The sequence below is a fragment of the Crotalus tigris genome, unplaced genomic scaffold (genome assembly GCF_016545835.1).
Source record: "Crotalus tigris isolate CLP2741 ecotype Arizona unplaced genomic scaffold, ASM1654583v1 scf7180000017666.27876245, whole genome shotgun sequence".
NCBI lineage: Eukaryota > Metazoa > Chordata > Lepidosauria > Squamata > Viperidae > Crotalus > Crotalus tigris.
In genome coordinates this window covers 3044451-3072106 of record NW_024096551.1, presented here as the reverse complement: position 1 = coordinate 3072106, position 27656 = coordinate 3044451, and the positions used below count along the sequence as shown (strand labels likewise).

The following is a 27656-nucleotide window of genomic DNA, read 5'->3' as shown; positions in this document are numbered from 1 at the left end:
CTAGCACCTGCTGATTTTTTTCCATGCTGCCAAAAGACAACGGTTGAATCCCAATGAACTAAGAACTAATAATAAATAATACATATGCACCTTTCCTTGCTAATCTAGCCATGTGAATATGCATCTTACCTCTCCTGTCAATTTGATAGACTAAAAAAAAAGTCTGCTAATTTGAAATTGCTTGAATAAACATGTAAAATGTTCCTGTTCAATATTTTACAGCATGACATTTCACTCCATCTTTCATCTTTTCTCCAGTAAAAATCAGGTAGATCCTCTAGCTATTCAAGTGGATTAAAAGCCTTTTAAAACATGCTTGACAGCAAATAGTAAGTGCTTAATGAAAGTAAAGTTTAAATGAACATATGACTTCTTGACCCTTCACAGTTCTGGAAGTTAATTTGATCTGCAGAAAAATACTAACTGAAAATTGAAGCAATAAATAGCAATTTCCTGGAATATCTCTGGAAAAATATAGTTTCAAACGATTATATAACTATGATTGATTTTAAGCATAATATATTTTTGCTATTGATAATAGGAACAACAATATGTTGGTGGTATAGAACCAAGTATCATATAGAATCACATGCAAGAAGCTTTATTTAAGCAAATCACTGCTTTTGAAATAAAAAGCTGTGATCTAGCACCTGTATTTTATAAATAACTCTTGGTATTAATTATTTTAAAGGATTAAAAAAGGAAGAGAAACTGTTTCAGGAGAGAAAATATAGGGTCTGGGCTTTCAATCTCTAATATTTAAGTTTTAATCCCTAATTATGGAAGGAAGAAATAGGTTAGCCTATTTAGATATTGAATTGCTACTTTTACATTCTTTACCAGGTAGCTAGGTTGTTCAAGTGAGGATAATTATGCTTTTAATAATTGCAGGTTTGAAATCAGTCTTAGTCAAAGGTGACACCTGATACCAACATTTTGCTGCTTAATATGCTATTTCTTGAGCATTACAGAGATAACAGCAACACCCATTTAAATACTACATATGGCAGTCATACCATGACTGATATATGCAGCAAATATCAACGAGATGGAATGCTCAGTAGAGTTCAGCATAAGAGTATTGGTATGCAAAAAGGCATTGATGTGTCTGTAGAAGCTGCAATGTGGAACCCCGTTGAGGGAGAAAAGTGTCCTTTACTTATATCACCCTTTACCTCTTTTGTTCTCATGCCAATTCTCGAGTTTCCCCTTCCCTGATTGTGTTTCTTTCTATCAGGAAGTTCAAATGCAAAAAAGTGTGAAATATATTTGGGATAAATATATGATAAAAGGAAGCAGGCAAAAGGGGTGGGGAGAAGCCATCATGTTAGAAAATATGATACTCGGGTTGGAGTTTGTGTCATGTGCACTGAAAGGGAGATAGTTATCATAGTGCCAGGATAAAATGTCTGTACAGATCTGTAGGTTTCCTACAGAAATCCCAAGACATTTTATATCACAATTGGTCTTGGCAAGATTGCCATAAACCAATCTGAAAGAAAACTGGACAAAGGGATTTCAATTTTGTTTTGAAACATAGAAAAGAACAGGCTTAGCTGGACTTAAATCGTTTTAACAGAAGCTAGCATTGTTATTTCTATATAAAGATGGTATCTTTCTGTTTCAAAGAAGAAATACTGATGAAGATGAAGACTTTGTACACAGCACTGCATGAAAAGGGAGGGACTCTATTAAGCCATGTTGGCTTTTAGGAAATCAAAAGGAGGGAATGAAAAATGTTTCAAAATATCTTTTAATAGATTCCAAGCTCCATTAATTTCAAAAGAGCAGTTATCTTGTTTCAAACTTTTAATAATAATTGATATGAACTACTAGCGGGCATTCTTATTCACCAGTAGAACAGACTAGAAATGACAGTAAAAATGTACTCTAATTTAGGAATATACATTCTTAAACGTAAAAAAAGTACATGCTTTCATATTACATTAAACGCTCTTTCTTTCTTCCTTCCTTCTAGAGATTTCTAGAGATTTTCTCTCTTCTTTTGCAGAGGAAAAGATCCTATAGAATTGACCTTCACTAGACAGTGGTAATTGAAAATAATTAATAATGCTGACATACAATATTCATATGTACACTAGATGAGCTCTTGCTAATCATAATCATAATTAATTTAAAAAATCTTCACAACGGCTTCATTAAGACATAATACAAAATCACGATTTTCATTACAAGCCTGCAGGTCTGAAAATGCATTTAATTTGGTTTTTCTCTCTCTTGCTGTAGCTTAAGCAAACCACTGTTCTCTGAGTTCAAATATCATGGGAAAGTAGTTTAAAATTATATTTTTTAAAAAATCTCCTATGATATGAGGACAATGACAGGATGCTGGGAAATATATAAGCCCAAGACATATAGTATTTTACTCATTTTTCAGGAAATTCTGTATTTACACCAGAAATAGTTCATTTATGTAAAAAGCAAAACCTCCATTGAGTTGAGTTACTCCACAATGGCATTTTTGGCAATTTTTATTAAGGTGGCTTGGCTTCCTTTATTCTGGAATGCATTTTCATTAAATCTAAATTCAGAATGTACCTTTCCCTCTCTTACAAGGTATGCCAATTTAGTGTGTTGCTGATTTGAGCTTTGGCTAATTCGATGTGTTGCTCTTCAGAAAAATAATGGCTCTTCCATTAAAATAAAAGCGCAGGCCTTATATAGGTAGAAATGGAGGCAGGAGAACTGACTGAGAAAGTTCATCCATTCATCCAGTATGTCTAAAGATTACTAAAAACAGAGAGCATATGATATCAATTAGTTGAATAAACAAACACATATATCAGTTTTATCTGAAATGTAAGATAATCATCTCAGGATGAAGAGTAGACAAAATATTTACTAACACAATCCTGCACAAGCTTCTCCAGCTTGTTAACCTTTGGTTGCTAACTTCAACTGAAACAAATGCCATCTATCTCTCACTCCAACAAACATGTGCTCATGACACATACCTAGTAAACAATCCCAAACAGGGCTCAGAGAAGCTGGGGTAAAAATTTCTATAAATAAGGTATCTACTCCACTGACAAAATAAATTCATCCCCAATTACATTGTCATATCTGCACCCACATTTCTGCACCCATATTCCCTAACAGAAGATGTTTTGGTGTTTAAAAAGTGATTAAAAATCTGATAGTGCCATTAGTTATTTCTCCTTAAGACATGGCCTGGGGTGAATAAGGAACTCTGTTCTGTTTTAATACAGGCAACATTGCCCCATCATTTATTTATTTATTTATGAGACTTATATACCGCTTTAAGTGCAAGCACTCTCTAAGCGGTGTACACCAGTAAGCAATGTATATATATATATATATATATATATATATATATATATAATATATATATATATATATATATATATTTACATTGCCCCCAACAATCTGGGTCCTCATTTTACCTACCCCGGAAGGATGGAGGGCTGAGTCAACCTTGAGCCGGTGAGATTTGAACCGCTGACCTGCTGAACACAGTCAGCTAAAGTGGCCTACAGTACTGCACTCTAACTGCTGCGCCACCTCACCTCATGCTTGCTTTGAAAAGCTATTTGACTTGCTTTTCTGACTAGCTTTAGAAATAACATTAGGAAACTCTTCTGACTTCTAAAAAGTCTGCAGTCATGGAGTATGAAGTGTCAATCATTTTGTTTAGTTTTAGTTTTTGGTGCTTGTATTTCATAGCCTCTCTATCATGACAGGAGGCTGTTACTGTTATGTTTCTAAAATGTAGTGGAGCCTTGGGAAAAGATTTCCTTTCAGGTTGAAAGGGAATCCTGTCAGCCCTGCAAGAATCATCCAAGCAGACAGCTAAAGTTGTGTTGTCTCTCAAAACCTTATTCTGCCACCGATAGTTGTTCATCACTGATATCCTTTACCCTCAGACTGCCATTTCTTAAAAAGAGAAAAGACCTCGGAGATTCAGAGTACAGTGTTGCTTTTCAGTTATTTTATAACCTTGACAACTAACTCCTTAGAAACTAAAATGATTAAGGATCACTTACATGGACCTCTATTTTTTGAAGTATTTGAAATATTGACTAAAATAAGTTTATATATGTGTGTTTATGCATTATATTTTTATGACACAAGAGACCCATCATAGATCTTGTATACACATAAGCACCATCACTAGAAGAAAATATCCATGAAGAGATCTCTTAGCATTTATTTTGTTTATAAATATATACTGAGTACAAAGGAAAGACTACTAAAAAAGCTAAAAATGAAATATCAATTGTAAACAGCTCATTTGCTACAGCAAGAATGGAAGTGATCCATATGAATGACAAATTATTTAGCCACATATTTTAACATAAATATTGCTTTCCTGAAACAATATGTTAATTAAAATGTAATTATCACAAAAACTGTACAGTATTATTTAGGTTATGCAATGAAGTTTTCCAAACAAAACATATGTACAAAAATATATAAACTTGGAAAGTGTCCATAAAATTGTGTATACATTTGTGAATATGCTTTGTATTAAAAGAGATTGTTTGCAAAATGTATATGAGGAAAAAATGCAGAGCAAATGTATCCCTTCAGGAGAAATAAAGAGCCAATATGTTAGAGTTTTAAGGTGGTAGATACAGAAGAGATGACATTGCAGATGTTTATTAGGTGACCTCAAGCCAGTCACCAATTCTCAGTGCAACCTACCTCACAATGTTGCACTGTAGTTGTCACTAAAAATCAGAAGAAAGAGAGCCATGCACCTCTCTTTTCATCCACACAGAAAGAGATATAAATCTCACATGAAATTTAAAAATAGTACACACATCTCTCTTAAAATATAGAGTTATTAGCTCAATAAGATGAAACAGAGTGGCAGATAAATCAAATGTTATTATGGCATTTCCCTGAAGTGTGAATGTTTAAATGAATGGGGATTTAAAATTCTCCTTTTTACCTACCGGTACCTTTTTCATGCATACAAATTTTTTCTAAACAAGCTATTTTAAATTTAAATGCTGACTTTATTTATTTTGTGTCCTGCATTGAAAGGATTCCTTGGAAAGCCATATAAAAACATACCTGACTAATGAATTAATAGTATACTGACCCCTTGTGTAAGTTAAAGCTGTGTAAGTGTCTTACTTTATTATGTCAGATCCTTTCTGCCTCTGAGTCGAGAGAAGGAAGAGTTTCATTTATTGTCACACTGAGCTTTAGAGTAGGCCAAATCAGCATGAGTAGCATCTGCCTGCTCTAAAGCTCAATGAATTATGAAACACACGCCCTCTTTTTTCCAAGTTACAACAGAGGTTGATTTTTCTCATGTTATGTTGAACAGGAGCCTCATCATATCATATTTATAAAGGGCTAAAGAAATGGCAGAACTACCAGGCAAAGTGAAATTGAGTACTCAACCATGCTGTGGGCTCAGAACATTCATGAACTTTCCCTCAGAATCTAGAAACAACACAAAAGACAAAAACTTTGTAGGTAGCTTATCTAACCAGATTCCTTTTGGAACAATCTTTGTTGTCACAGGATAGATTGTGCAGCTGGTTTTTAGTTTTTTTTTAAATTAAAGTATCACTAGTTCTATATCTTGAAAAGAAAGCTATATCACCTGTGAAAAGATTTGTACTTCTATGATACCAATTTCATACAGATTCTACATGCAGACATGCCTCTTCCCCTATACCACAGGTCGGCAACCTGCGGCTCTGGAGCCGCATGCGGCTCTTTGAGCCTTCCCCTGTGGCTCCCAGCCTCCTCTGCCTTTGCAGAGAGAGACAGAGACAGAGGCAATTGCACTTCCCTGCTTCTCTCTCTCTCTCTCTCTCTCTCTCTCTCTCTCTCTCTCTCTCTCTGTGTGTGTCGGTGTGTCTGTGTGTGTGTGTATGTGTATGTGTATGTGTAAAAGAGAGTGCACTCACAGTGTTCTCCGAGGAGCTGAAAAGCTTACTGGGCGGAGCTCCTCCCTTTGCTGCATCTCTGCAGGAAGCAGGAAGGGCAGGAGAGAGCGAGCTAGCCCAGCTAGGCTGACTCAGGAATTCTGGGAGTTGAAGTCCATGAGTCATAAAAGAGACAGGTTGCCTACCCCGAGGTTGTTGGACAACAGCTTGAAGCTTGCCAGGTGAGCAGCAGATAGGAGGGGGGGGGGGAGAAAGAGAGAGAGAGAAAGAGAGAGAGGGAGAGAGAGAGAGTGGGGGAAGAGGAGTGGCAGACCAAGGGCAGATAGAGAGGGAGGGAGAGAGAGACCCTTTTGACATCTAAAATGAAGATAACACTGCATATATCCTTTTTTTAACCTGTGTGTGTATGTAATTTTATTTTCTTAAAGCATTCTCTTGGTGATCATTGTTTTAATAGTATGGATATTCCCAAGAGTCATATTTTTACTTTTATTTTTAATGTGTATATGTGTGTGTGTCTGTGTGTGTGTGTGTGTGTATACACACATATACACATACACACACACATATACACATACACACACCTATAATAAAGGTAAAAAAGGATATATGCAGTGTTATCTTCATTTTAGATATCAAAAGGGTTTTGCGGCTCCCAGTGTTTTGTTTTTGGTGGGAAACGGGTCCAAGTGGCTCTTTGAGTGTTTTGGGTTGCCTACCCCTGCCCTATCCAGTGGCTGGGCAAGGCAAGTCTACTGCCATTTTACCTTGCGTCTTTATGGCAGACTTCTGAGAATTATGATCTCATGGAAGATAGGTCAACATACTTGTATGCTAACTCAAGGACAGGAGGAATGAACTGTGAGAAAGAAACCATAGGCAGCTTTGTAATCCTTTCCCTTTAGTCCAAGAATGGGCAATCTGTGATCCACAATCCCAGTGGACCCAAATTTCCTTTTCTGCACTGGGATCTCTGATTTCCTACCAGCATCTGAAAAACATACAAAACTGTAGGGACTTGGCCATGTTGTCATCAGGAGTCAAGACTGAAGCAAAGACATTTATACATACATACCCTAAAATAGGCTTAAAACAGTTTAAAAAAAAATAAATCTCCTCCTCCCCCAACACACATAGGCTTCATCCCAAACATCCTGAAAATACATGAAAACTCCTGGCACCCACTTATGCATGGAAATCCATCATGTTATCTTCTGCAGCTAATGGACATTAAAAGCATGCTCACTTCTAGTATACTCATTACAGTGGGTTGGTTCTTCATATATTTAATGCAGGCATTTACCATCTGCCCTAAATAAAGATATTAAAGATTTTGAACTTGAAACATAATCCTAACATAATCCATGGTTATGTGTTCTGGAATTATTTCATATCATTAAATAAGACATTTAAACTGACAGAAAAAATCAGAGAACGTCAAATAAGTAAGTTGAATCTATAGAACTCACTTACATGAAGAGCAAAATCACTCACTGAAATCAGATTGAGCTTTAAAATTTGTATTATGCTTCTGTGACCATATGTTTTAGATGTATTAGCATTTGAGCAGCTTATTTGCAAATCTGATCGATAGTTTAGATGTCTCAATTAATTTGAAATATTTTGATTCTGTTGGTTTAAGTGGTGCTATTTTGAGAGACCTTCACAATATTATGCAGCATCATTAGGAGAATATAAAGCTGTCAAAAGTTTAATTCAAACTGGCTGAGTATAAATAAATAAAATAAAATTTGCTTTAAAAGTAGCACTAACTTTAATTCTTTTTTAAAGAGAAGGGTTTTTTTGAATGCAAATCTATTTATTTCAGAGTTCAGAGATCACAAACCTTCAGTCTGCGATCTTGGTCACCGCTGCAAAGAGAATTTACAGACACCTTAAATGCCTTCCAAGCTGGGTTTAAGTTATTCATCACCACCTAGAAGTTAAAGGAAAAGAATAAGCTTATTTCAACCTAAAATGCAAAGCTATAATAATGATTTAAAAATAGTCCTTTATTATAAATACATTTTTAAATTGGCAAGAATAATTAAGCTTTATGAATAATTAAGCATGGTATCTTTGCCTAAACTTTTTGAAATACTTTTTGAAGGCTTTATACTTGCCAAAGTCAATTGATTTAATCAATACAGAACATGCTTATTAGGAATTGCTTTGACATTTGAGGTTCTTTTTTCCCCCCATTAGGCTCCTTTCCAAAGCCCTTTAAAATCAGTGGGAATCTTTTTTTACTGATTTCCTTTGCTTTGGGGGAAGCAAAAATAAAGAATACTGAATGACAAAACAGGGACTGTGCTATATAAATTTGATTAAAAAATAAATACAAATAAATAAAATATCAAAAAAGAGATTAAAAAGTAAAACTTTAAGAGCAGGGAAAGAAGTTTCACTCCAGAATGAAAAGAAGTATTGGAAAGGAATTTACTCTCTTTATATCAAGTATATAACTTGTTCATTCTTACATCCCACTGCTAAAACTTGGATGATTGAAATATTGGGGAGACTCTGATATAAGAAAGATAACTGATGAATTGAATAATACTAAAAAAATGTGGGAAACTTGGAAATATATTCCAATAAAGCAGGATAAGCAAGTTTTTTGTGGGTTTTTTAAAAAATTTCCATTAGCCACAGAAGACATGACAGCAATGCACTTATATCACTGGGGCCTGATGTTGAAATTTTAAGTCTCTAAAACTTTTGGAGAAGTTATTTTTTTTAAAAGGTGCATATTTTAAGATATATTTCATCAACCCTCTTTCCTCCTCCCCCTAAGGTTTAAGCAATCTAAGATGGAGATTTTGCCACTACATTTTAAGAGCACATTTCTGGGAATTTCTGCAGTGTGTTTAGCCTGGGAAAGATATAGTTAAAGCTCATAGCTATTTGAAAATATGTATCAGGATGTCACAATGATATTATTCCAAAGAATTCATATTACAGTGTAGAGTCTAAGCACAAGGAAAAGAACTTAGATTAAGTGTTAGAACAAACATTCTCATGGAAAATACTGTTTTAGAAGGTCTCCTTCTAGATGACTGCTAGATGACTAGCAGATGACTGCTATTTCCATAATGATTTTCCATGTCAGCAAGGTTGGGCTACATGACTTTAGAAGTTCATCTTGATTTGTTTTCATGAAGTTCTCTCATTTTCTTTGTCAATACTTAAGAAAACATAAATATTCCCACATGTTCTATTTTTGTCATATGATTTCAGATTTAAACATTGCTGGAATATTCAAGGATGTGTCCAGTGAAAATTGGCCACACTGCTATGTTAACAACAGAATAGTAATATCAGAGTAAAGTAGTTGAAGGAATAGAATCAACAGAGCTTGGCAAGCAAATGTTTTAGGAGTAGGAGCTGTCTACACTTTTGCCTTCTTTGGTTAGCTAAGGGAACAAGGAGGAAATGTTAGTTAGCTTGGAATACAAACTATATTTATGGAGAGACCCCTAAGGAAGTGAGTTTCCCCCAACATCACAATGGGAAGATGGCATGCTCAGTAGCCATAGACCATCTTCAGGCAGAAAATTAGAAATGGAAATAAAATGGTCAATTTTTATTACACAAACCATATTGTAACATATATGTCTTTTCAGTTGACATTTTGGGTTTTCAGAATTAGAATGAGGACATCCAGACCTGATCTCTGTTCCTATAGTTTCTTTCTGTTTAGATCAAAAGAAGTACTTTTCTGCTTAAACAATGAGTACATTTTCAGAAAGAAGATTTTGCTACAATGAATGTCTTTCATCACATGCTAGAAATATTTTTTCCAGAGCACTGCTGGCAACATCACTTTACAGTAGCATGGGAGTAATAATATGATCACAATATACTATGCTTTGATATTATTAATAGACAGAGAGACGTTGATACAGAGAATGATTACACTTTTTAGCCATTTTATTATTGCTTGATTTTCATTCATGGGGCCATTTTAGCAGAAAATGAGGAGAAAAGACGCATCAATTGCAATGTACTGTTTGTACTATCCAAAGTATGCATGCAACCCAAGTACAACTACATTCTCCATAACACTTGCACTATTTGTGAACTTTTCCAGAGAGTATTTAAATGATCTATTATTCATTCCTTGAGCACTGAAGCACTTGCTCATTATGCTATTCATGCAGAAGAATGGCACAACACAACACCAAAGCTCATTCAAGTTAAAAGTAAGCTTTCATAATCACTTTTGCTTTTAACAGTCTGAACAACCCACCTGTCTTTCCGTTTTTGACCAAACGTTTTGACAGTGTAGTCAAATATTTTTAAAATAATTTCCTTGTATTAAAGAAAGGGTACATGTGGCATTATTCGTATGGTTGGCTTTTGAGTACACAATATATTTTTGACACCAGAAGGACTGAATAGGAACTGCATTCTAGGGGAGAACTAATACATTGCTTTTCATTCTGGTCATAATCTATATTAATGTTTCTCAGCTTTAGCAACTTTAAATGTGTGGATTTCAACTCCCAGCTTTCTCCACCCCAATCTGGCTGGGGAATTGTGGGAGTTAAGAAGCCCACACATCTTAAAGCTGCCAAGATTGAGAAACACTAATTTAGATTAAGGGCCCACAATTAGCAAGAAGTAGAGCTTCCATTTGTTTCAATGGAAGTTTCCCATCCATGCAAATAGTGTGAGGATCTGATGGTTTATAACTACAGTGGCATCAAACAGTCCAGCACGAAGAGGAGAAGTTAGGTTAAGATTGTAACAATGAAAAAGAATGGAACTAAAATATATCCTGCTGTTTTCCTAGCCCATAACAAGCTTTTCTTAAATTTAGCAAGGCTAGCTCTCTTCAGTTACACACTAAAAACAGGATATATTATTTATAATATAGCACTTTTTTGAAGACCTAAATCTCTGCTGTAGCATCACAGACAAGAATCACATTATTCAGTGGCTGTATTTTTTAAAAAAGAGCACAAGTAGAACAATATCCTCATAAGAAATAGTGAGTTTACAAATATACATTATATTTAAGTAAGTATGTTTGTGTATATGTGTGATATTTCCCAACTTACCTCGGTCCTGTGAACAAGCTGTTGGGTTGCATCATCGTTCATTCGGAAGATTTCCAGAAAGGGATCAGATTTGCTGAAGAAATCCTGAAATGGAAAACATGGCACTTTTTTATTGTCAAAATTCTTGGATTGTTTCACACAATTTTATTTGCTTGCCTATTGAATAGGGGAAAAGCCAATTTTTATTTAATCTTTCTATCAATATCTATTTCCATTTCAGCTGCTTCTTTTCCAAGTAGCCTCACATGTCCCAGCATAAGAATTTCATCCTATCTGTGAAATGGTGGTGATACTATCATGGCTTGAGCTGGCTTTGCTGCTTCTGGACTAGGGTAGTTTACCAGAAAGTTAATGTCTTGGAATGGCAAAGTCTCAACCTTAATCTTATAGAAATGTTGTGGAAAGATTTGAAGTGGGCAATTCTCATGAGGAAGTCTACAAATATCTAAAATTCTCCAAGCTGATTTGTAGGGCTGATCAATAGCTATTGGAAATTTTTAGTTATTATTGGCCAAGAGAGCACAGCAATTACTGAAAACAAAAGTTTACATATTTTTTCCACACACAAATATGCAGCCTTGGATCATTTTCCTCAAAAAATAAATGAACAAATATAACTTTTTTTCACTAATTTAATTGAATTTTCTTTGTCTAGCTTTCTATAGAAAACATGTTTTAGATTATTGATAAAGAGAAATATTGAAAACTTTGTGTGTGTGTATGTGTGTGTTTGTCTGAATTTTTCCCTTTCAGATAATGTAAAATTATTTTGTTCATCTATGCTTGACACTTCAAGAAGAAATGAAATGAAAATAGTAGTCACCATTCTATGAATAAGTAACAGTTGGTGACTTCCCCACTTGGAATGACATTGTTAAAAGTTTGGACAATCTCAATTTGATTACATAAACATAACCTTGTAGTTTTCTTGGCCACATTATGAATGTGAGTTGCCACTATCTTTTTCTTGATTTTTTAAAAATGTTCTGAATACACAGGTCTGTTTTTTTCAGGTAGTTTTCCTGAACAGTTCTGATTTTTCACCTTGGTCTTCTAACCAAGTACAAACCATTTGTCTATGCTTAGATTTTTTTTGGAAGAGTAGCTCATATCATCTAGACATTTTCACTTTCTATAAATGAGAAGTAGTCATCTCCAACTGAATACAAAAAATTGCTAGAGAAAATCTTAATAACACTTCTGATGCAGATAACATAGGGAATTTTGGGGAATTTTTCACATATAGTGAACAGATATGCATACCAAATTCACTGAACTCTCAAATCAAATGAATATATCACAGTTCATTCCATCACAAGCTTATTTATGTCTTTGATTTTACAGTAAATAAAAGATCCCACAGCATACAAAGAAAAGAAAAAAGAAACAGTTATCAGATTAAAACATCCAAAGAAAAATAAATACAATAAACACTACATAAAAGATGTATACACTACATAAAAGAGTAAATTCACTTAAAAAAGATAAGCAAATTATCAAAATTCCTAGACAGTTAAATATCTAACAGCTTTGATAAGTGCAGTGAATTTAGTGAACTTCTGAAGATATGTGGTGATGTTTCTGCTTAGAACAGGCAGAGATCTCATCCTTCAATAAATTAGTTATGGATTAAAAGAAACATTATTAATTTAGTTTGCTATGTTGTGTAGAAGAGACATGACAAGAGGACGATGTGGGAAAATATTTCTGTTTCCTTCAGTGGACTAGGGAAAAGTTGTTCTTGCACAGGAACACTGTGAAATCTTTTTTCTAATAGGGAAGATGATAGGACATTACCAATCTGTGGGTTGGTAAAGGATACTTGTTAAATATGCCACATTAGAAAGCTATCTCCCATACAAGCTTGCTGCTATAGGGTTATTTATTAGGTTCACAGGCTAATAAAAATTCAAGAGATAGTCTAGTAAGCAGACAGCAGCAATTTTCCATTAGAATATCTGTAAAAGAGTTTATCTCTATTCACTTTATTTAATAATTAAATAAAAATGGATTACATTTCCACTTTAGGATAACTCAGAAAATATGTTAATCTATATGAATAATAATAACTTGCTGAAATTCCTAACTAATTCTATTTGGTCAATTGACCTGGAGAGTTGATGCATAATCTTGTTTGCTTCAGAATCAGTTGAGTCTGGAACATCCCTAGAAAAAACTCTATTGACGAACTTAATAACTATAATGATAACTGCCTTCTTTTCAAGGCACCGTGTTCACCAGATTACAGAGTACATTTGTGTAAACAAAGAAAAAACAACTACTGGTGCACCTGTTCTTTTGTATCTTGGGGCGTGCCTTTCTCCCCTCTCCTTTTTTTTTCTTTTTTGCATGACCAGAAGCTTTCAAACAATATATAACAGATCCCTATAATTTCATACTGTCTAAAAATGTGACTAAATTAAATCTCTGAAAAATTAAACATAATGAGCTGAGGTTAAAACTTCACAGTCAAGAACAAACTGTTCTCCCAATAAGGATAATTCACCTTTCAGATGAACCACAAAAGAAAGGTTTTAGATATTTAGAGTGATTAAAGATACCTAACTTAGGGATGTTATTAATCTTTGCACCTTAGTCAAATTACAGATTCATTACACTTTCTAACCTAAATATTGCTGGCAGTTTTAATTAGATTTGTGGTTTCCTTCTAATCCCATACAGACTATGCTGCAAACTTTGCATGTATTCATACAGTATTAGCAAGATTCTTAAAGTCTTCTGTCTGTTCTATTTACATAATCAACTTTTGCTGTAATATAGGTACTTTTTAAAATTGATATACCTATATCTCAATGGTAGAGAGCCTTTAAGGAGATATACTAAGCTGTAGTTAATTAAGTATATAAATCTTAGCAAAGACATAAATGGATATTGGTGAAAAGAAATCCAAGCTTGTTTCAGGATTGACTGAATTTTGCCTTCTGGTGCCATCTTTTTACAAGATGCCTGACTTAAAACTACCATATTAAATTTCCTATCATGTAACATTGCTTAACAAAAATCTGGAAAATTAAATGATGGTTTCCCAATTCAGCCACTCAACAGGAGGGCCATTGCACAATAAGTTTGAACTTATTAAGGCCCAGAGGCTTGCTTTCATGAAAATGCTGGATTTCATGACCTCATCTTTTCCAGTTTGAACATGGAAAACCATGAGTCATTGCTGTTACTTCAAGAGCATTATTAAATTTCCAACAATTGTATAACTATTTACTGATTATTCAAGTAAGAATGGTATGGCAAAACTGGATTCATTTGATCAGAAATGATATATTTGCTTCAAAGTTGTTTTGGGAATGTCGTTTAAATCTTGCCAACACGATCTCAAAATGAGATACTTAAAATTTTATGTACTGACATTATCTTGTCTCTTATCAATGCTTGTCCTAATAGGACAGTACATTTAGATAGTAGGAAGGGTTATGTTCTTATATTCTGTATCATATTTACTCAAAAGATCAATAGTTTCTAAAAGGTTAAAACTTTACATAAATTTATTTAATAATAACATTAAATTTAGAAACAGCTAAATATAAGTTGCTTCTATATGGGAACAGCGCTCAGTGCTTATTTACAGATGTGTCACTGGGAATCAGAAGATATATAAATTTAATATATTATGGCTGGTCACACAATCATCCGGATATATAGACTGCATTTGGCATTTCAACCCACCTATCGAGTCCTTTCCAAAGACTCGGGATAGGCAGTTGTTAACTTGATAGTGTTATTATTATTATTTGGAGATACTTTATCAAAAAGACTAGTATCTTTTCTTCCTTCTTCACTGTTTTTTCTATCCTATCCTATCCATTCCATTGTTTTTTATTCTATCAACTGTCTCCTTCTTCATATCACTCTTTACAGATTTCTCTTAACTTTTCTACTTGGCTTTCTTATAAGCTTTAAAGGAATGCAACTAATCTACCATTTTGTCAGAGATGGAGGTAACATCTATGACATCTTTTTTTTTCATGCGTTTTGAGCTACAGGACCAAATTTAAGGTATAGAGTAGTATTTATATTTTTGCTTAAGTCCATCCTGAATTCTGTAATATTTATTTTGAGATATGTAAAGTTAGAGATAAGGTAAGGTATAAATATTGTAGAATAAAAACAGAGCATAAATAAAACTCAAAATCATTTCTTAAATAAATAACTTTTTCTTAATGAACGTCTATCTTCTCTGGTTAAATGAAAAGCACTAAGTTTCTGGATACCTGGTAAATTAGCTGGAAAAATCTCCTGGAATGAGGGGAAGCATGCTCAATAATTCAGACTCAAACATTTGATCAAATTTATATTGCAAGATGTCAACTTTAAATGTTATTGTCTGTGATAAGTTGGAAGAAGCCAACTGCTGTGATTGTTGGCATTTTAAATAAACAAGGTCCCCACATAATTAAATTGTCTTTTTCCTAATTACATTCCATTGGGAATTTTACTCCCTCATTTCTATGCAACTTGACGAAAGCCTCATTATGAGGATTAATCTGACAATCTCCAATATGTTTAATAACATTAGCACTACAAAAATAGCTGCAGGGGAGGATGTCTCACATTTGTCTGCATTTCTCTTTCATTCAGTAAGGTTAAAATAAAACAGTTGGCTTACCTTGTCATCTAATTTTCTTGCACTAAAGGAAAGCTCAACATAGTCATCATTGCCAGATAATTCTTCAGCGATTACCTATGTGAAAAGCCACAGTTACATTTCAATGGAAGGCAAGGGACTGAAGAATAAAATCTCAGGCAACACAATCTAATGACGTGCATGCATGGAGAACAGAAGGATTCATGAGGCTCATAATGTGATAACTTCACTATCAGGAATGGAACACAAATGCTAGTATAATATTCCATTTCTGCATTCTTGCAGGCCATGTTCTCCAGAACATGACTGGGAGTCAGAAGTATACACATTCTTCCAAACATTTGATATATAACATTTTATTTGTTGATACATGTTATCTGAAACATTTTATCATGTATATATTTGATCTATGCCCATATCCATTTTATTGTGTATATTATATTATAATATCACAATATGCATATTATACATATTGCTGTATTGTTGCCACCACAATATTTCAATTTGCATATTGATCTGAAAAAGCTTCATTTTGATTTAAAAATGAAAACTAAACACACAATCATTCAAGCACAATCGTGGTCCTTCTCTAACCCTTTGAGAATTAAAAGCCAGACTTTTCTAGAAATATGTTAAGGTATTACACACGATGTCTATGGACAGTTATAATATGCAAATATGATGTCATTCCCAATATTCATTTACTGAAAAATGTTGTTTACTATTTAAAGGAAACAGAGAGGCTTGTTTGTCTGCATCAAATAAAACATGACAGCCACTAGAAACCAGATAAAATGACTTGGAGATTGAAGTTTGACCAATGAACTGTCTTCAGTGTGCTTGTGATTTGAAATGATGTGTTTAATTGTTATGGTCTTGCTCTGCACATGCCCAAACATGCAAAAAGAGCAAAAGAAAATAAGACCTAACAAGATAATAAGCCTTAGCATGATTTTTCAGGATACTCATAATATAAACCCTACCCCAAAATAAGCCCTGATTAAGATCGTCAGCCAGACAGATGCATTTAGTATCATACAGTATTTCCCCCAAAATGAGCCCTATAACTGGAAAATAAGCCCTAATGCGTCTTTTGGAGCAAAAAATAATATAAGACCCTATCTTATTTTCAGAGCAGAAACATATCTGTGGGCCATAGTCATTATGGTGCTTATGTTTTTCTAAATGCATAAAAAAGCTTCTATATGAGTAAATTTTATGAATGTAGCTTAGCAAGATGAGCAATAGACACTCCTATCCCTTTTCCATGCATTCAGGGAGAATGAAATGGTTGAGAATAGAGCAATGACATTATATAATTACAAATTGGAGTTTTACACTCAGTATTTGTAATTCTGTCACTCAAGACAGTCTACTCAGTCACAGGCCTATAAAAATCTACAAGAATCTCAAATGTTTGGAAAGACAAATTTGATATTATTTACTATTCTGCAAATGGCAATTTATGTGCAAAAAGTGATCCATTTCAATTTTGTATATAACTCACATAATCTCTTGTATTTTGTTTATTGCTGCCTGGATAAAAAAATAATTGAATTGCACAGAATACCAATTCAATGAGAGTTATGACAGTACAGAACATATTTGTCTGTTCATTTTGGCACTTTGAAGCTCACAAAATATCTTTAAGGTGTTTGATGTGCAGTTGTATGATTAAAATCTGTTTAGAAAAAAAATGTTGCTACCTTATTGTGTGCATATACTTTTATTTTCTAAAAGTTAATGGAAGCCTTTGTCAATCAAGTACATTCTGATATGCTATTCTAATCTGATATGCTATTCTAAAACATACTGTAAGGGCATTCTGCAGGGTCTGCTCAGAGGAGTCAATATCTACAACATGTAAGGGGGAGACTTGTAAACTAAAGTCCACCCCTTCTCTTCATGAAATAAAAGAGCAGGGACTAGGAATTGTGATGCTGTGCCTGCTATCTTCAACTGTTGATTACTGCCCTCCCCACACACACTACTAATGGGCCCACTCACTAAGGACACCAGTTTGGTCAAGGCTGGTTTCATTATATTTTTCAGACAAATATTGTTAGGCATTTGATTAGTCCTAAACAAAACTGCTGTTCCAGGCTTACTGCTGAGGTGACACATGCTAATTCCATTCATATTTCATGTCATGGGGCTCATTTAATTAGGTTATAGATCCCTTATAACAATTTCAAATTCCATTCCAATTTAGAATGTAGTATTTACGTTCACATAGTTATAATGATTATTCCATTCTTCATGTAATGGGAAATTAATGAAAATAATATAGTTCCCTGAGATATCGCTTTTCCCAGTAACTTTTAACTTAAAAGTACCTATTTCAGTAGTGCTTTTCAGATTTCAAAGTTGTAAAAATAAAACAGAGAAGTGAAAGTTTCACAAAGAATTACATGTGGTGAGATAAAATTAGATTTTAAAAGTTAAATGGTTTGGGTTAAGAGAACAGCAACCACTATGCTGTTGTTCTATAATCTAAGGCTAACAATTGCTGATCTGAAATTGAAGGAATATATACCTTAGTGCAATGGTTCTCAACCTGTGGGTCAGGACCCCATTTGGGGTCGAATGACCATTTCACGGGGGTCGCCAAACAACACAGTCTGCCATTTTTTTCCCCTTTTCCTTAGCTGTGCTACTCCCTTTTATTCTATTGGCTTTCAAAAGCCAATAGGAATTGTCCAGGCTGTCTCTGCCCTGCTGAGACCGCCAAAAGTCCCATTCTGCAAACGGTGCTGCAGCAGTTGAGTAGTCCTCGACTTACGACCGGTTAAGTAGTCCTCAACTTACGACCGGTTGGGGGTCACGGCATTAGTGCTTTCCAGATATTTTGAATAGCAATTGAAGTTTTTGGCAATTGGCTATACTGGTTTCAGTATATAAAGCTAGTAATTTGCTTCTCTGCCTGTACAGTCTAATGCACGCATATTTTATGAAGAGCACACCTTACCGTTCAATAAGTTAACGTAAATATTTTTAAACACATGCTATGTTTTATCATTGTCAGGTTTTGGAAACATACGCCAACAAAGAATTTGCATTTAAAACTCAGCAAAGATGGGCAAAACTAATGTTAAATATGAATTACTCTTTTTTTACTCAAGATGAAAGGGAAAAAATATTACTACAGATAGACCTACCGTTATGGAAGATTTCCCTGCTGTGTTGCCATGTTTCAATAAAGATTTTGAAAGTTTTCTCTGAGAAACAATCTGTATGAAATAAAAAGAGGAAAATTGATGAAACAAGCCACAGTTTATGTCTAGATGATATATGCATGCAGCTTACTGAATAATTAACAGAAAAAAAAATTAAAAACTCTATGGCACATAATTTTAAAATTTAAAAGTAAAATTTAAGCCAGAAAAGTAAGCGCAATAGTCCACAATATTTGCAGAAAAATTCCTATGTTAAATACTGCAACATATGGAGAAGTAAATGAATCATACAAGAAAGGGGACAACAAATTCCACACTTCTGATGTAGCCAGAGAGAAGTCCATTTCAGTTATTTTATTTCTGCTTAGACATCACTGCTACCCTCTGGATCAGCCATCCACAATAGGGCTAAAAGATCTGCAGACCTGTCATTTTCTAAGTTTCCAGTTATCTGTCATGTACTCACTTAATTTCCTAGAGAAAATATGACCTGCACCTGTTTTCTTTTCTCATAACTTTGCAGTAAATCAGTATAAGCAACAGCTACTTTAGCAGAGGAAAGAAAACTCTGAAAAAGAAGGTTTAGAAAGCAAAGGTTTATTATCCAGCCACAGGAGCTAAAGATTAAATGCAAGATCAATAAAAATATTCTTGCTTGCTTTAAAAATCCATTAAAATAACCTATTTAACACTTTAGTTCTGAGATAAAATGCTATTTGTTATTCATTACAGGAAAAAATGGTAATTCTCTTGCAAAAAAAATGGGTAGAGACTTTTTTTTTTGATGCACCACATTAGCTTTATATAATGCATGTCATATGGGAGCAGAATGCAAGTTCTGATGTATACAACATAGTTGAACCAAAAGTTATGCTCACCTCTTAAGAGCTGAATCAGACGCAGCCCACCAAAAACAAGAGGGAGTTGTGACAAACGTTAAATCTGATTTAATTTAATATGGTGCATATTTAAATTTGTTCCAGCAGGGGGCAGCAGCAAATTCACCTCACCTTATCTTGGAAGCTAAAGCCTTTGTCTTGACTAGGAAAAAAAATTGTTAATATGCCAAGCCTAGCGAAATCTAAAAAGGCTTCTAAGGTCTAAAAATCTACTTCATGGATGCAGCCACCAGAAATGAGCCAGAAGTACCAGTAATAATATAAATAACATTAAATGTTTAATGTGTAAATAACAGTGGTATTGCAATATCAGTAATTGGTTTGTGGCCATTTGAAGATTTGAACCCATATTTCACTGTCTTAATCCAAAGTCAATACTTTGCAAATAATTTCATTAAGATATGTGATCTTGGACAAGCTGCAGTATGATCTGACTAATTCTGCCTATATCACTGCACTGTCTGAAGAAAAAAAAAAACAGGAGATTTTTTTAGCCAGTTTGAGCAACTTCCTAGACCTTGGCTCTTTTATGACTCATGGACTTCAACTCCCAGAATTCCTGAGCCAGCCGTGCTGAGGGGAAAAGGAGAGGTTTCCAAGCTGAGCCATGCTAGCTCAGGAATTCTGGGAGCTGAAGTCCACGAGTCATAAAAGAGCCAAGGTTGCCTACCCCTGTCCTAGACAGACGAATAAAAAGGGAGGAAATAATACAATAAAAATGGGACAGGTTACAATTCTGTCAATAAAATACATAAGAAGATTTCTGATGAAGCTTAGTTTGCTGAAATATGTACTCACACAAAAGTAGTTGTTTCAGAAATAGAACAGCTGGGCTTATTTTGATCACTGTATTGTTCATTTCCATTAAAGGGCAATTTGTGTAATGTTGCCACAGCAAATAATTTCTGGATAGAAATGCCTCTTATGTCAGTTGTCAAATGGAAAATAAAATAGATGCATTTGGCAGTTCAATGTCTTTATCAATTCCTTCAAGAGTAATTAATAATTACTGATTGTAGGACATCACTTATGTAATTGAGAAGAAATCAATTTATGGTGGCATTAAACTGCCCTTTGAATATGCATGCTAAGTTGTGCTACGAAGCTAGGCACTTCAGGAAACATGTTTATTGCTTATTCATAGCTGTAAAAATTCCCTATCAGCTTACTAACTTGTAAAGAAGCATATTGCAACTAAGGAGTACACATAAGAAGCAACCGATAGATGAAATTCAAAAGCCATCAAAAATGGAGGCTCAGGGATCAGGCACCATGACAGAATTCTGATATGGCTGAATAAATATATTTTCTTGAAAGCCACCCGACTGTCAAAACATTCAGCTTTAATGTTTTTTCTGCAATGATAGAAAAAACTGATTCTTAGAAAGTTGAATGGCATCTATCAATTTATACACAAAATAATTTGCACATGTTGGTTTGATGAAATACAGCAGCCTGCGGAAAATCTTGCTAGGATCCCATATTTACCAAATCTCAAATAAAGCAAAAAAAAAAAAAAAAATAGCAGCTAGATAAATAGATTCCTTTTAAATTCTGTGTCTGATTCTCAGACACAAGTGTACAAGTCCCTGAAGCTTTCTTGGCAAGGTTTTTCAGAAGCGATTTGTCACTGCCTTCTTCCTATGACTAAAAAGTCACCCACTGGCTTTGTGCCCAAGGAAGAACTAGAACTCACAGTCTCCTGTTTTCTACCGTGATATCTTAACCACTATACAAACTGACTCTCTATATAATTAAATAAGCCTATAAACTGACAGAGCGTCTAAATTTTACATGTGGAGAATAACGGCGTGGGGACTGCAAGACACAATTACATGGATTGGCAACCTGAAGTCCTCTAAATACAGTAATGCTGAGCCAGAATTTCCAGCAGCCTCACAATCCAAAATGACAAGTAGTAGGAGATATAGGTTAACAATACACAGACAATCACCTATTCTGCATCCATATACGACTGGATTATATCCACAGGGATTATATACATTTTTTTAAAAAATGTAAAAACTTTAAAAATCATGTATATCTATGTATGTAAGTGTGAGGCAACCATGAGAACTAATGATGAGTATTTCATGAAATTGAAACTGGTACACGCCACTTCACTAGAAGGGGTTGCTAACATTTTACCCTCACTTTGGAATACTATCAGGTCCAGAACTGCCCTCCCCCCAATTTTGGGATCAATGACCAGATTCCTAGCACCACTGACCTTTATGGATATTCCATGTTTTTGCATGAAGCTCTACCACAGTGGCATACTATGGAATTTGACATCTGGAACAGATGTTTTTTAACGCGTTCATTCTCTATATTACAAAATTATGTTTAGTAATAACTATGAAATGAAATGGATAATAACAATGGCCAGAAAAAATAGAAAGTGAAAGGTTTGTTTTATTAAACATATATATGTTGATGAAGCTTGGTGGGTAATTATTTTGTTTGTATATGCTGAGAAGATATGCTTTCTCTTTAGATTTTGCACACACTGATAGAATTTTCCACTACCAAAGCAATCACCCTATATCACATAAAATCAGCTGTTTAAGAACTTTATTTAAAAGAATCAAGACCCACTGCAGCACAGAAACAGCAAAATCTAAAGAGAAAGCATATCTTCTCAGCATATGCAAACAAAATAATTACCCACCAAGCTTCATCAAACATTGCTGCAAAGATAAAACACCACACTCAAACTACAATGCTCCAACTAATACAACTTGGGCAACACTCCCATACATCAATGGAGTCTTAGAAGCAACCGCCAGGATCCTTGCCCCATACAATATCAACATAGCACATAAACCCAACCAAACGTTACGTTCCCAGTTGATGCGACCCAAAGAACCATTACCAACCAGTGATTTGTCCTCCATCGTATACAAGATCAACTGCAACACATGCCAATGTAACTACATTGGAGAAACATCAAAAAGACTTAAAACCAGAATACATGAGCATGTTTTGGCAGTAAGAAGACAAGAACAACGCTCCCAAGTCTGGACCCATATAGTTGAGCATGGCCACACTTTCAACTTTAAAGGAGCAGAAGTCATTGCTCATGATTCCACCAAAGAGGCCGTCTTTTAAAAGAAGCTTGGTTTTCAGACTGTCATTCTATTAATAGACACATAGACCTACTACCTCCTTACCAAACCCTAAAAAGACATTTACAAAAACATAAAATACCTAAACACTTCAACCCAACCAATAATAACACAAAAACATCACCCCACCCACTTATCAAACCCCAAACCAACACAACAGATATCCTTTCTACAACACAATCCTTTTCATCAAACCTAATTAAAGAATATAATTCTAACACAACCATGACAACTCACACAACCAACACACCATGTTCTGATATTCTCACACACAGAAACAACACCCCCCCCCCCTGACCACAACATCCAGGACACAAACATCCAAAACATAAATCCTGCAACCTCACAAGACACTCACACACAACAAAACATACACACACAACACCTAAGTAACAACAGAATATTAAGACCGAGACCAAAACTCCCCCCTGCAATGAAATATGACTTATCACATTCAATGGAACAAAATATTACAGCCCAATTCCCAAACATCACAAAACCACCCACAACTAATAAGCATAACAAGCGAACACACACAAACATTCCAAATAACCATACCCAACAAAACACACACAGCAACCCTACACCAAACAAACTATACAATCCAAGAGGCTGGCTAAAAGGCACGCTGGATCTACGCGCCAAACAGCTGACAAGCGCGACTTTTAAAATAGTCTTGAGACTGACTGCTCTATGCCTTTAAGAGCTTCTTAAGCAAGTTATGTGCACATGCCTCACTGCAACCGTTTTTTTAACTGTTATGTAAATTTATGCACATACTCCCCCTTCTCATTTAGCCCTTTGCTCTGATGATGTTAACAGGTTGTTAACGAAAGCTCAGCAATTAATTAAAAAAGCCTTTTATCTTACATCCCAGAGCTCTTTATTTTTATCTGATTGACTTTATATATATATATATATATATATATACACATACATACATACATACATACATACATACATACATACATATATATATATATATATATATATATTTATTTGATTGACTTTATATATATTTTCTGGCAAAGAGTTAAAGAATTACATTGAGAGACTAATATGGCCATTTCGAGCTCATTCTGCTCTCTTCAGTTAGCCACACCCTTTATGGCAGTGGTTCTCAACCTGTGGGTCGGGACCCCATTTGGGGTCGAACGACCATTTCACGGGGGTCACCAAACAAGGCTGTCCGCCATTTCCCCCCTTTTCTTTGGCTACGCCCCTGGCACCTGGTGATGTATAAGTGGTTGGGGGTCACCACAACATGGGGAACTGTATTATGGGGTCGCGGCATTAGAAAGGTTGAGAACCACTGCTTTATGGGATTCGAACCTGGGCAGTTTACATACTAGGCAGTGATTTAACCACCAAGCCACAGGCTTTCCTCCCCTCTTTGCCAGCCAAACATATTGCTCCTGGAAGCATGAAGCCGAAAGCACCAGCCTGAAGATGACGAATGAGACTTCGTCAAAACGTCGCCAAGACATTTCCAATTTGATGTGGGAGAAAACCCGAATAACCAAAGACCTACATATATATATATATATATATATATATATATATATATATATATATATAATATATATATATATATATATATGTTTTCTGAGGTTTTCGCGGGTGTTTGTATGTAGGTCTTTGGTTGTTCGGGTTTTCTCCCGCGTAAAATTGGAAGTATCTTGGCGACGTTTCGACGAAGTCCCATTCGTCATCTTCAGGCTGGTGTTTTCAGCTTCGTGCTTCGAGGAGCAATGTGTGGTCTTAGCTGTTTCTTCCTTTTAACTGCCAGTGGGGGTATGAACTGATTGGGTGGGAGCTTGGCTGTGTTCTGATTGGGTGGAGGTGTGTTCTGATTGGTTAGGGGCGTGGCTGTGCTCTGATTAGCTGCTGGCTCTGGGCTGGGGGGTTGACTGTGCTCTGATTGGCTGGGGGAGTGTTCTGTTTGGTTGTGCTCAGGTTAGTCTGAGTTGCAGGGGGGTTTAAGATTTTGGGCTGCCTTGCTATTATTTGGCTTCGCGTTCGTGGTCGTGCCTCATCTTCATGGAGGGTGTCAGTTTGCTTCATGTATGGATTGGAGGGGTTTAAAGTGGCTAATGATGCAGCTGTAGTCTGGCTTCTGGTTTGTGGTTGTGCCTCATCATCGGTGTGGCTTTGGGTTTGCTTTTTGCGTGGATGTGTGGTGGTGACATCTTGTGTGGTTTTTGTGAGTGTGGGTCACAAACTACACACTCTTACCAATGTACTAACATCCAATGGATTCCAAAGAAATAAGATTACAAACCTAATCCAAAAAGAAACCCCCACTAAAATCCAAGACAAAGAACAAGAAAACGGCAAAGCCCTCCTCCCATACATAAAAGGCACCACAGACAGAATCAGTAAGATCCTCCATAAACACAACATCAAAACAGCATTCTGCACAAACAGAAAAATATCCACCATCCTTAGAAACCCCAAAGATAAAATTGACTTAGAAAATCAAGGAGTATATGAAATCCCATGCACTGCTTGTGCCAACACATACATTGGACAAACCAACAGAAGAATAAGTGCACGCATTGAAGAACATAAGAACTCAGTCAAAAAAGAGGAACCAACATCTTTCCTGGTCCAACACCTTAAAGCCACAGGACATGAAATTGACTTTAAAAATACCAGAACCATTGCCAAAAGTGAACATTTTAATAACAGAATAATCAGAGAAGCCATCGAGATAGAAAAACGCCCACACAGCATGAACAAGCGAGATGATACCTCCCGCCTACCAGCCATTTGGAAACCCGCCCTTATTGACAAACGACTCCCTAACACAAAAAATGATACCAGACCCACACTCACAAAAACCACACAGGATGTCACCACCACACATCCACGCAAAAAGCAAACCCAAAGCCACACCGATGATGAGGCACGACCACAAACCAGAAGCCAGACTACAGCTGCATCATTAGCCACTTTAAACCCCTCCAATCCATACATGAAGCAAACTGACACCCTCCATGAAGATGAGGCACGACCACGAACGCAAAGCCAAAAATAGCAAGGCAGCCCAAAATCTTAAACCTCCCTGCAACTCAGACTAACCTGAGCACAACCAAACAGAATACTCCCCCAGCCAATCAGAGCACAGCCAACCCCCCAGCCAATCAGAGCACAGCCAACCCCCCAGCCAATCAGAGCACAGCCACGCCCCTAATCAATCAGAACACACCTCCACCCAATCAGAACACAGCCAAGCTCTCACCCAATCAGTTCATACCCCCACTGGCAGCTAAAAGGAAGAAACAGCTAAGACCACACATTGCTCCTCGAAGCATGAAGCTGAAAACACCAGCCTGAAGATGACGAATGGGACTTTGTCGAAACGTCGCCAAGACACTTCCAATTTTATGCGGGAGAAGACCCGAACAACCAAAGACCTACATATATATATATATATATATATATATATATATATATATATATATATATAAAACATGATGGGTACATATGGCGGAATCTGGCCACCATTTCAACTTCAATGAAGTATGCGTCTTAGCCAGTGACAACACGAAGGGAGGCCGCTTACTCAAAGAAGTGTGGCTCTCCAACAGGGACTCAATTAACCGAGTCACATTGACCTCTGCTCAGCGCACCTAGTGTTAAGATCATGGAGCATGGACCATCGCACATCCTGTTGCCAACAACCGGATAGCATATTCAATGTACCAATAAGAGAAATCAAGGAGGAGGTGACAACCCCCCAACAGGATACAGACAACTTAATGGAGAAGGAACAGCATTCAAAGACCCCCATCACCCCTGCAGCACGGACGCACCTCCAGAAGACCAGGGAGGCAGCAAAAACTGAAGCCCGTAATTATCACATCGAGAACATCGGAGACACCCCAATCAGAACACAGGAAAGCGTCGCAGACGGAAGAACGAGGAGACAGCCAGGATTGGCAGCCACCCACCTGCAACTTAGGAGAGGGAAAGCGATCGGCCCAGAGATGATGAGACGACCCCCCCCCGCCCGACGACGCCGACCCAATTAGGATCATGTGGAGTGTGGAACAGCTTTGGGAGCGGCGAGGTGTGGATAGAGAATCTGAGGGGAAAGGAGAGGGATGAACCCCGGCCAGAGGACACGTGGGGGGATTATGCTCGCGATGGTCCGATGATTGGCTCGCTGCACCCCACCAACGTTAACAGACCTAAGTGAACCGCAGGGTGCTCGTATACGAACGGGGGGTGTCGGAAAGACGAGGGGGTGGAGGATGAGCGTGATGGTGCCCGGGGAGACCAGAGTCCCTCCCCCCACCCAGATGGTAGCATGTGGAGGAGAGATGCGAAAGACAGCAAGAAGGGGGTGGGGAGAGGATTGACGACCAAGCAGGGATGCATTCACCGAACTCATGATGTTGATGAACTGTCTGCCAAACCATCCCACCTCACAACTGTGACCCAAATAGATCTGAACGGTGCACAGGATCACTGTAGTAACAACAATGGACGAGTGGGGGGCATTAGAGAAAGAAAGGACACCCATAGAGATGATAGCTGTGTGGATGTGGATTGGGAGGGAAAGAGAAGGAGAGAATATAAATTAGCTAGAAATCCCGGGCGAGAAAAAGAAAAAGAGGATGAGAACACGCAAGGGGATAGGGAGAGTATTTCACCTACCCCAGAACCCAACGAAAGGATGACAAGTAGCACCGCACATACGGATAAGTTGTGCAGGAAGAAAAAGATCACTGGAGCGCAATCTACTCAAGAGAGTAGATCGAAGAGCCGGGCACAGACCTTAACTGACCTATAAAGAGACTTCCTCACTTCCTACCGTTCTAAGCCCTGATGATGCCGGCAAGTGACGGTGAAAGCTTGGCGTTTTTAATTAAACTT

The 27656-nt window shown here is 36.3% G+C and overlaps 1 protein-coding gene across 6 annotated transcripts in view; it reads right to left on the bottom strand.

Annotated features, from left to right (window-relative positions):
* Positions 1-27656, bottom strand: part of CPNE4 (copine 4) — a 241192-nt gene that overhangs the window by 63896 nt on the left and 149640 nt on the right. For 5 of the 6 annotated variants that reach the window (XM_039336212.1, XM_039336214.1, XM_039336213.1 and 2 more), the window contains 4 exons: positions 18728-18799; positions 15591-15665; positions 10955-11038; positions 7738-7827 (listed from right to left, as the gene is read on the bottom strand). In XM_039336212.1, coding sequence (XP_039192146.1) covers positions 7738-7827; positions 10955-11038; positions 15591-15665; positions 18728-18799 — 321 coding nt within the window. The remainder of the gene's footprint in view (positions 1-7737; positions 7828-10954; positions 11039-15590; positions 15666-18727; positions 18800-27656) is intronic. The other variant, XM_039336215.1, reaches the window with a different exon arrangement.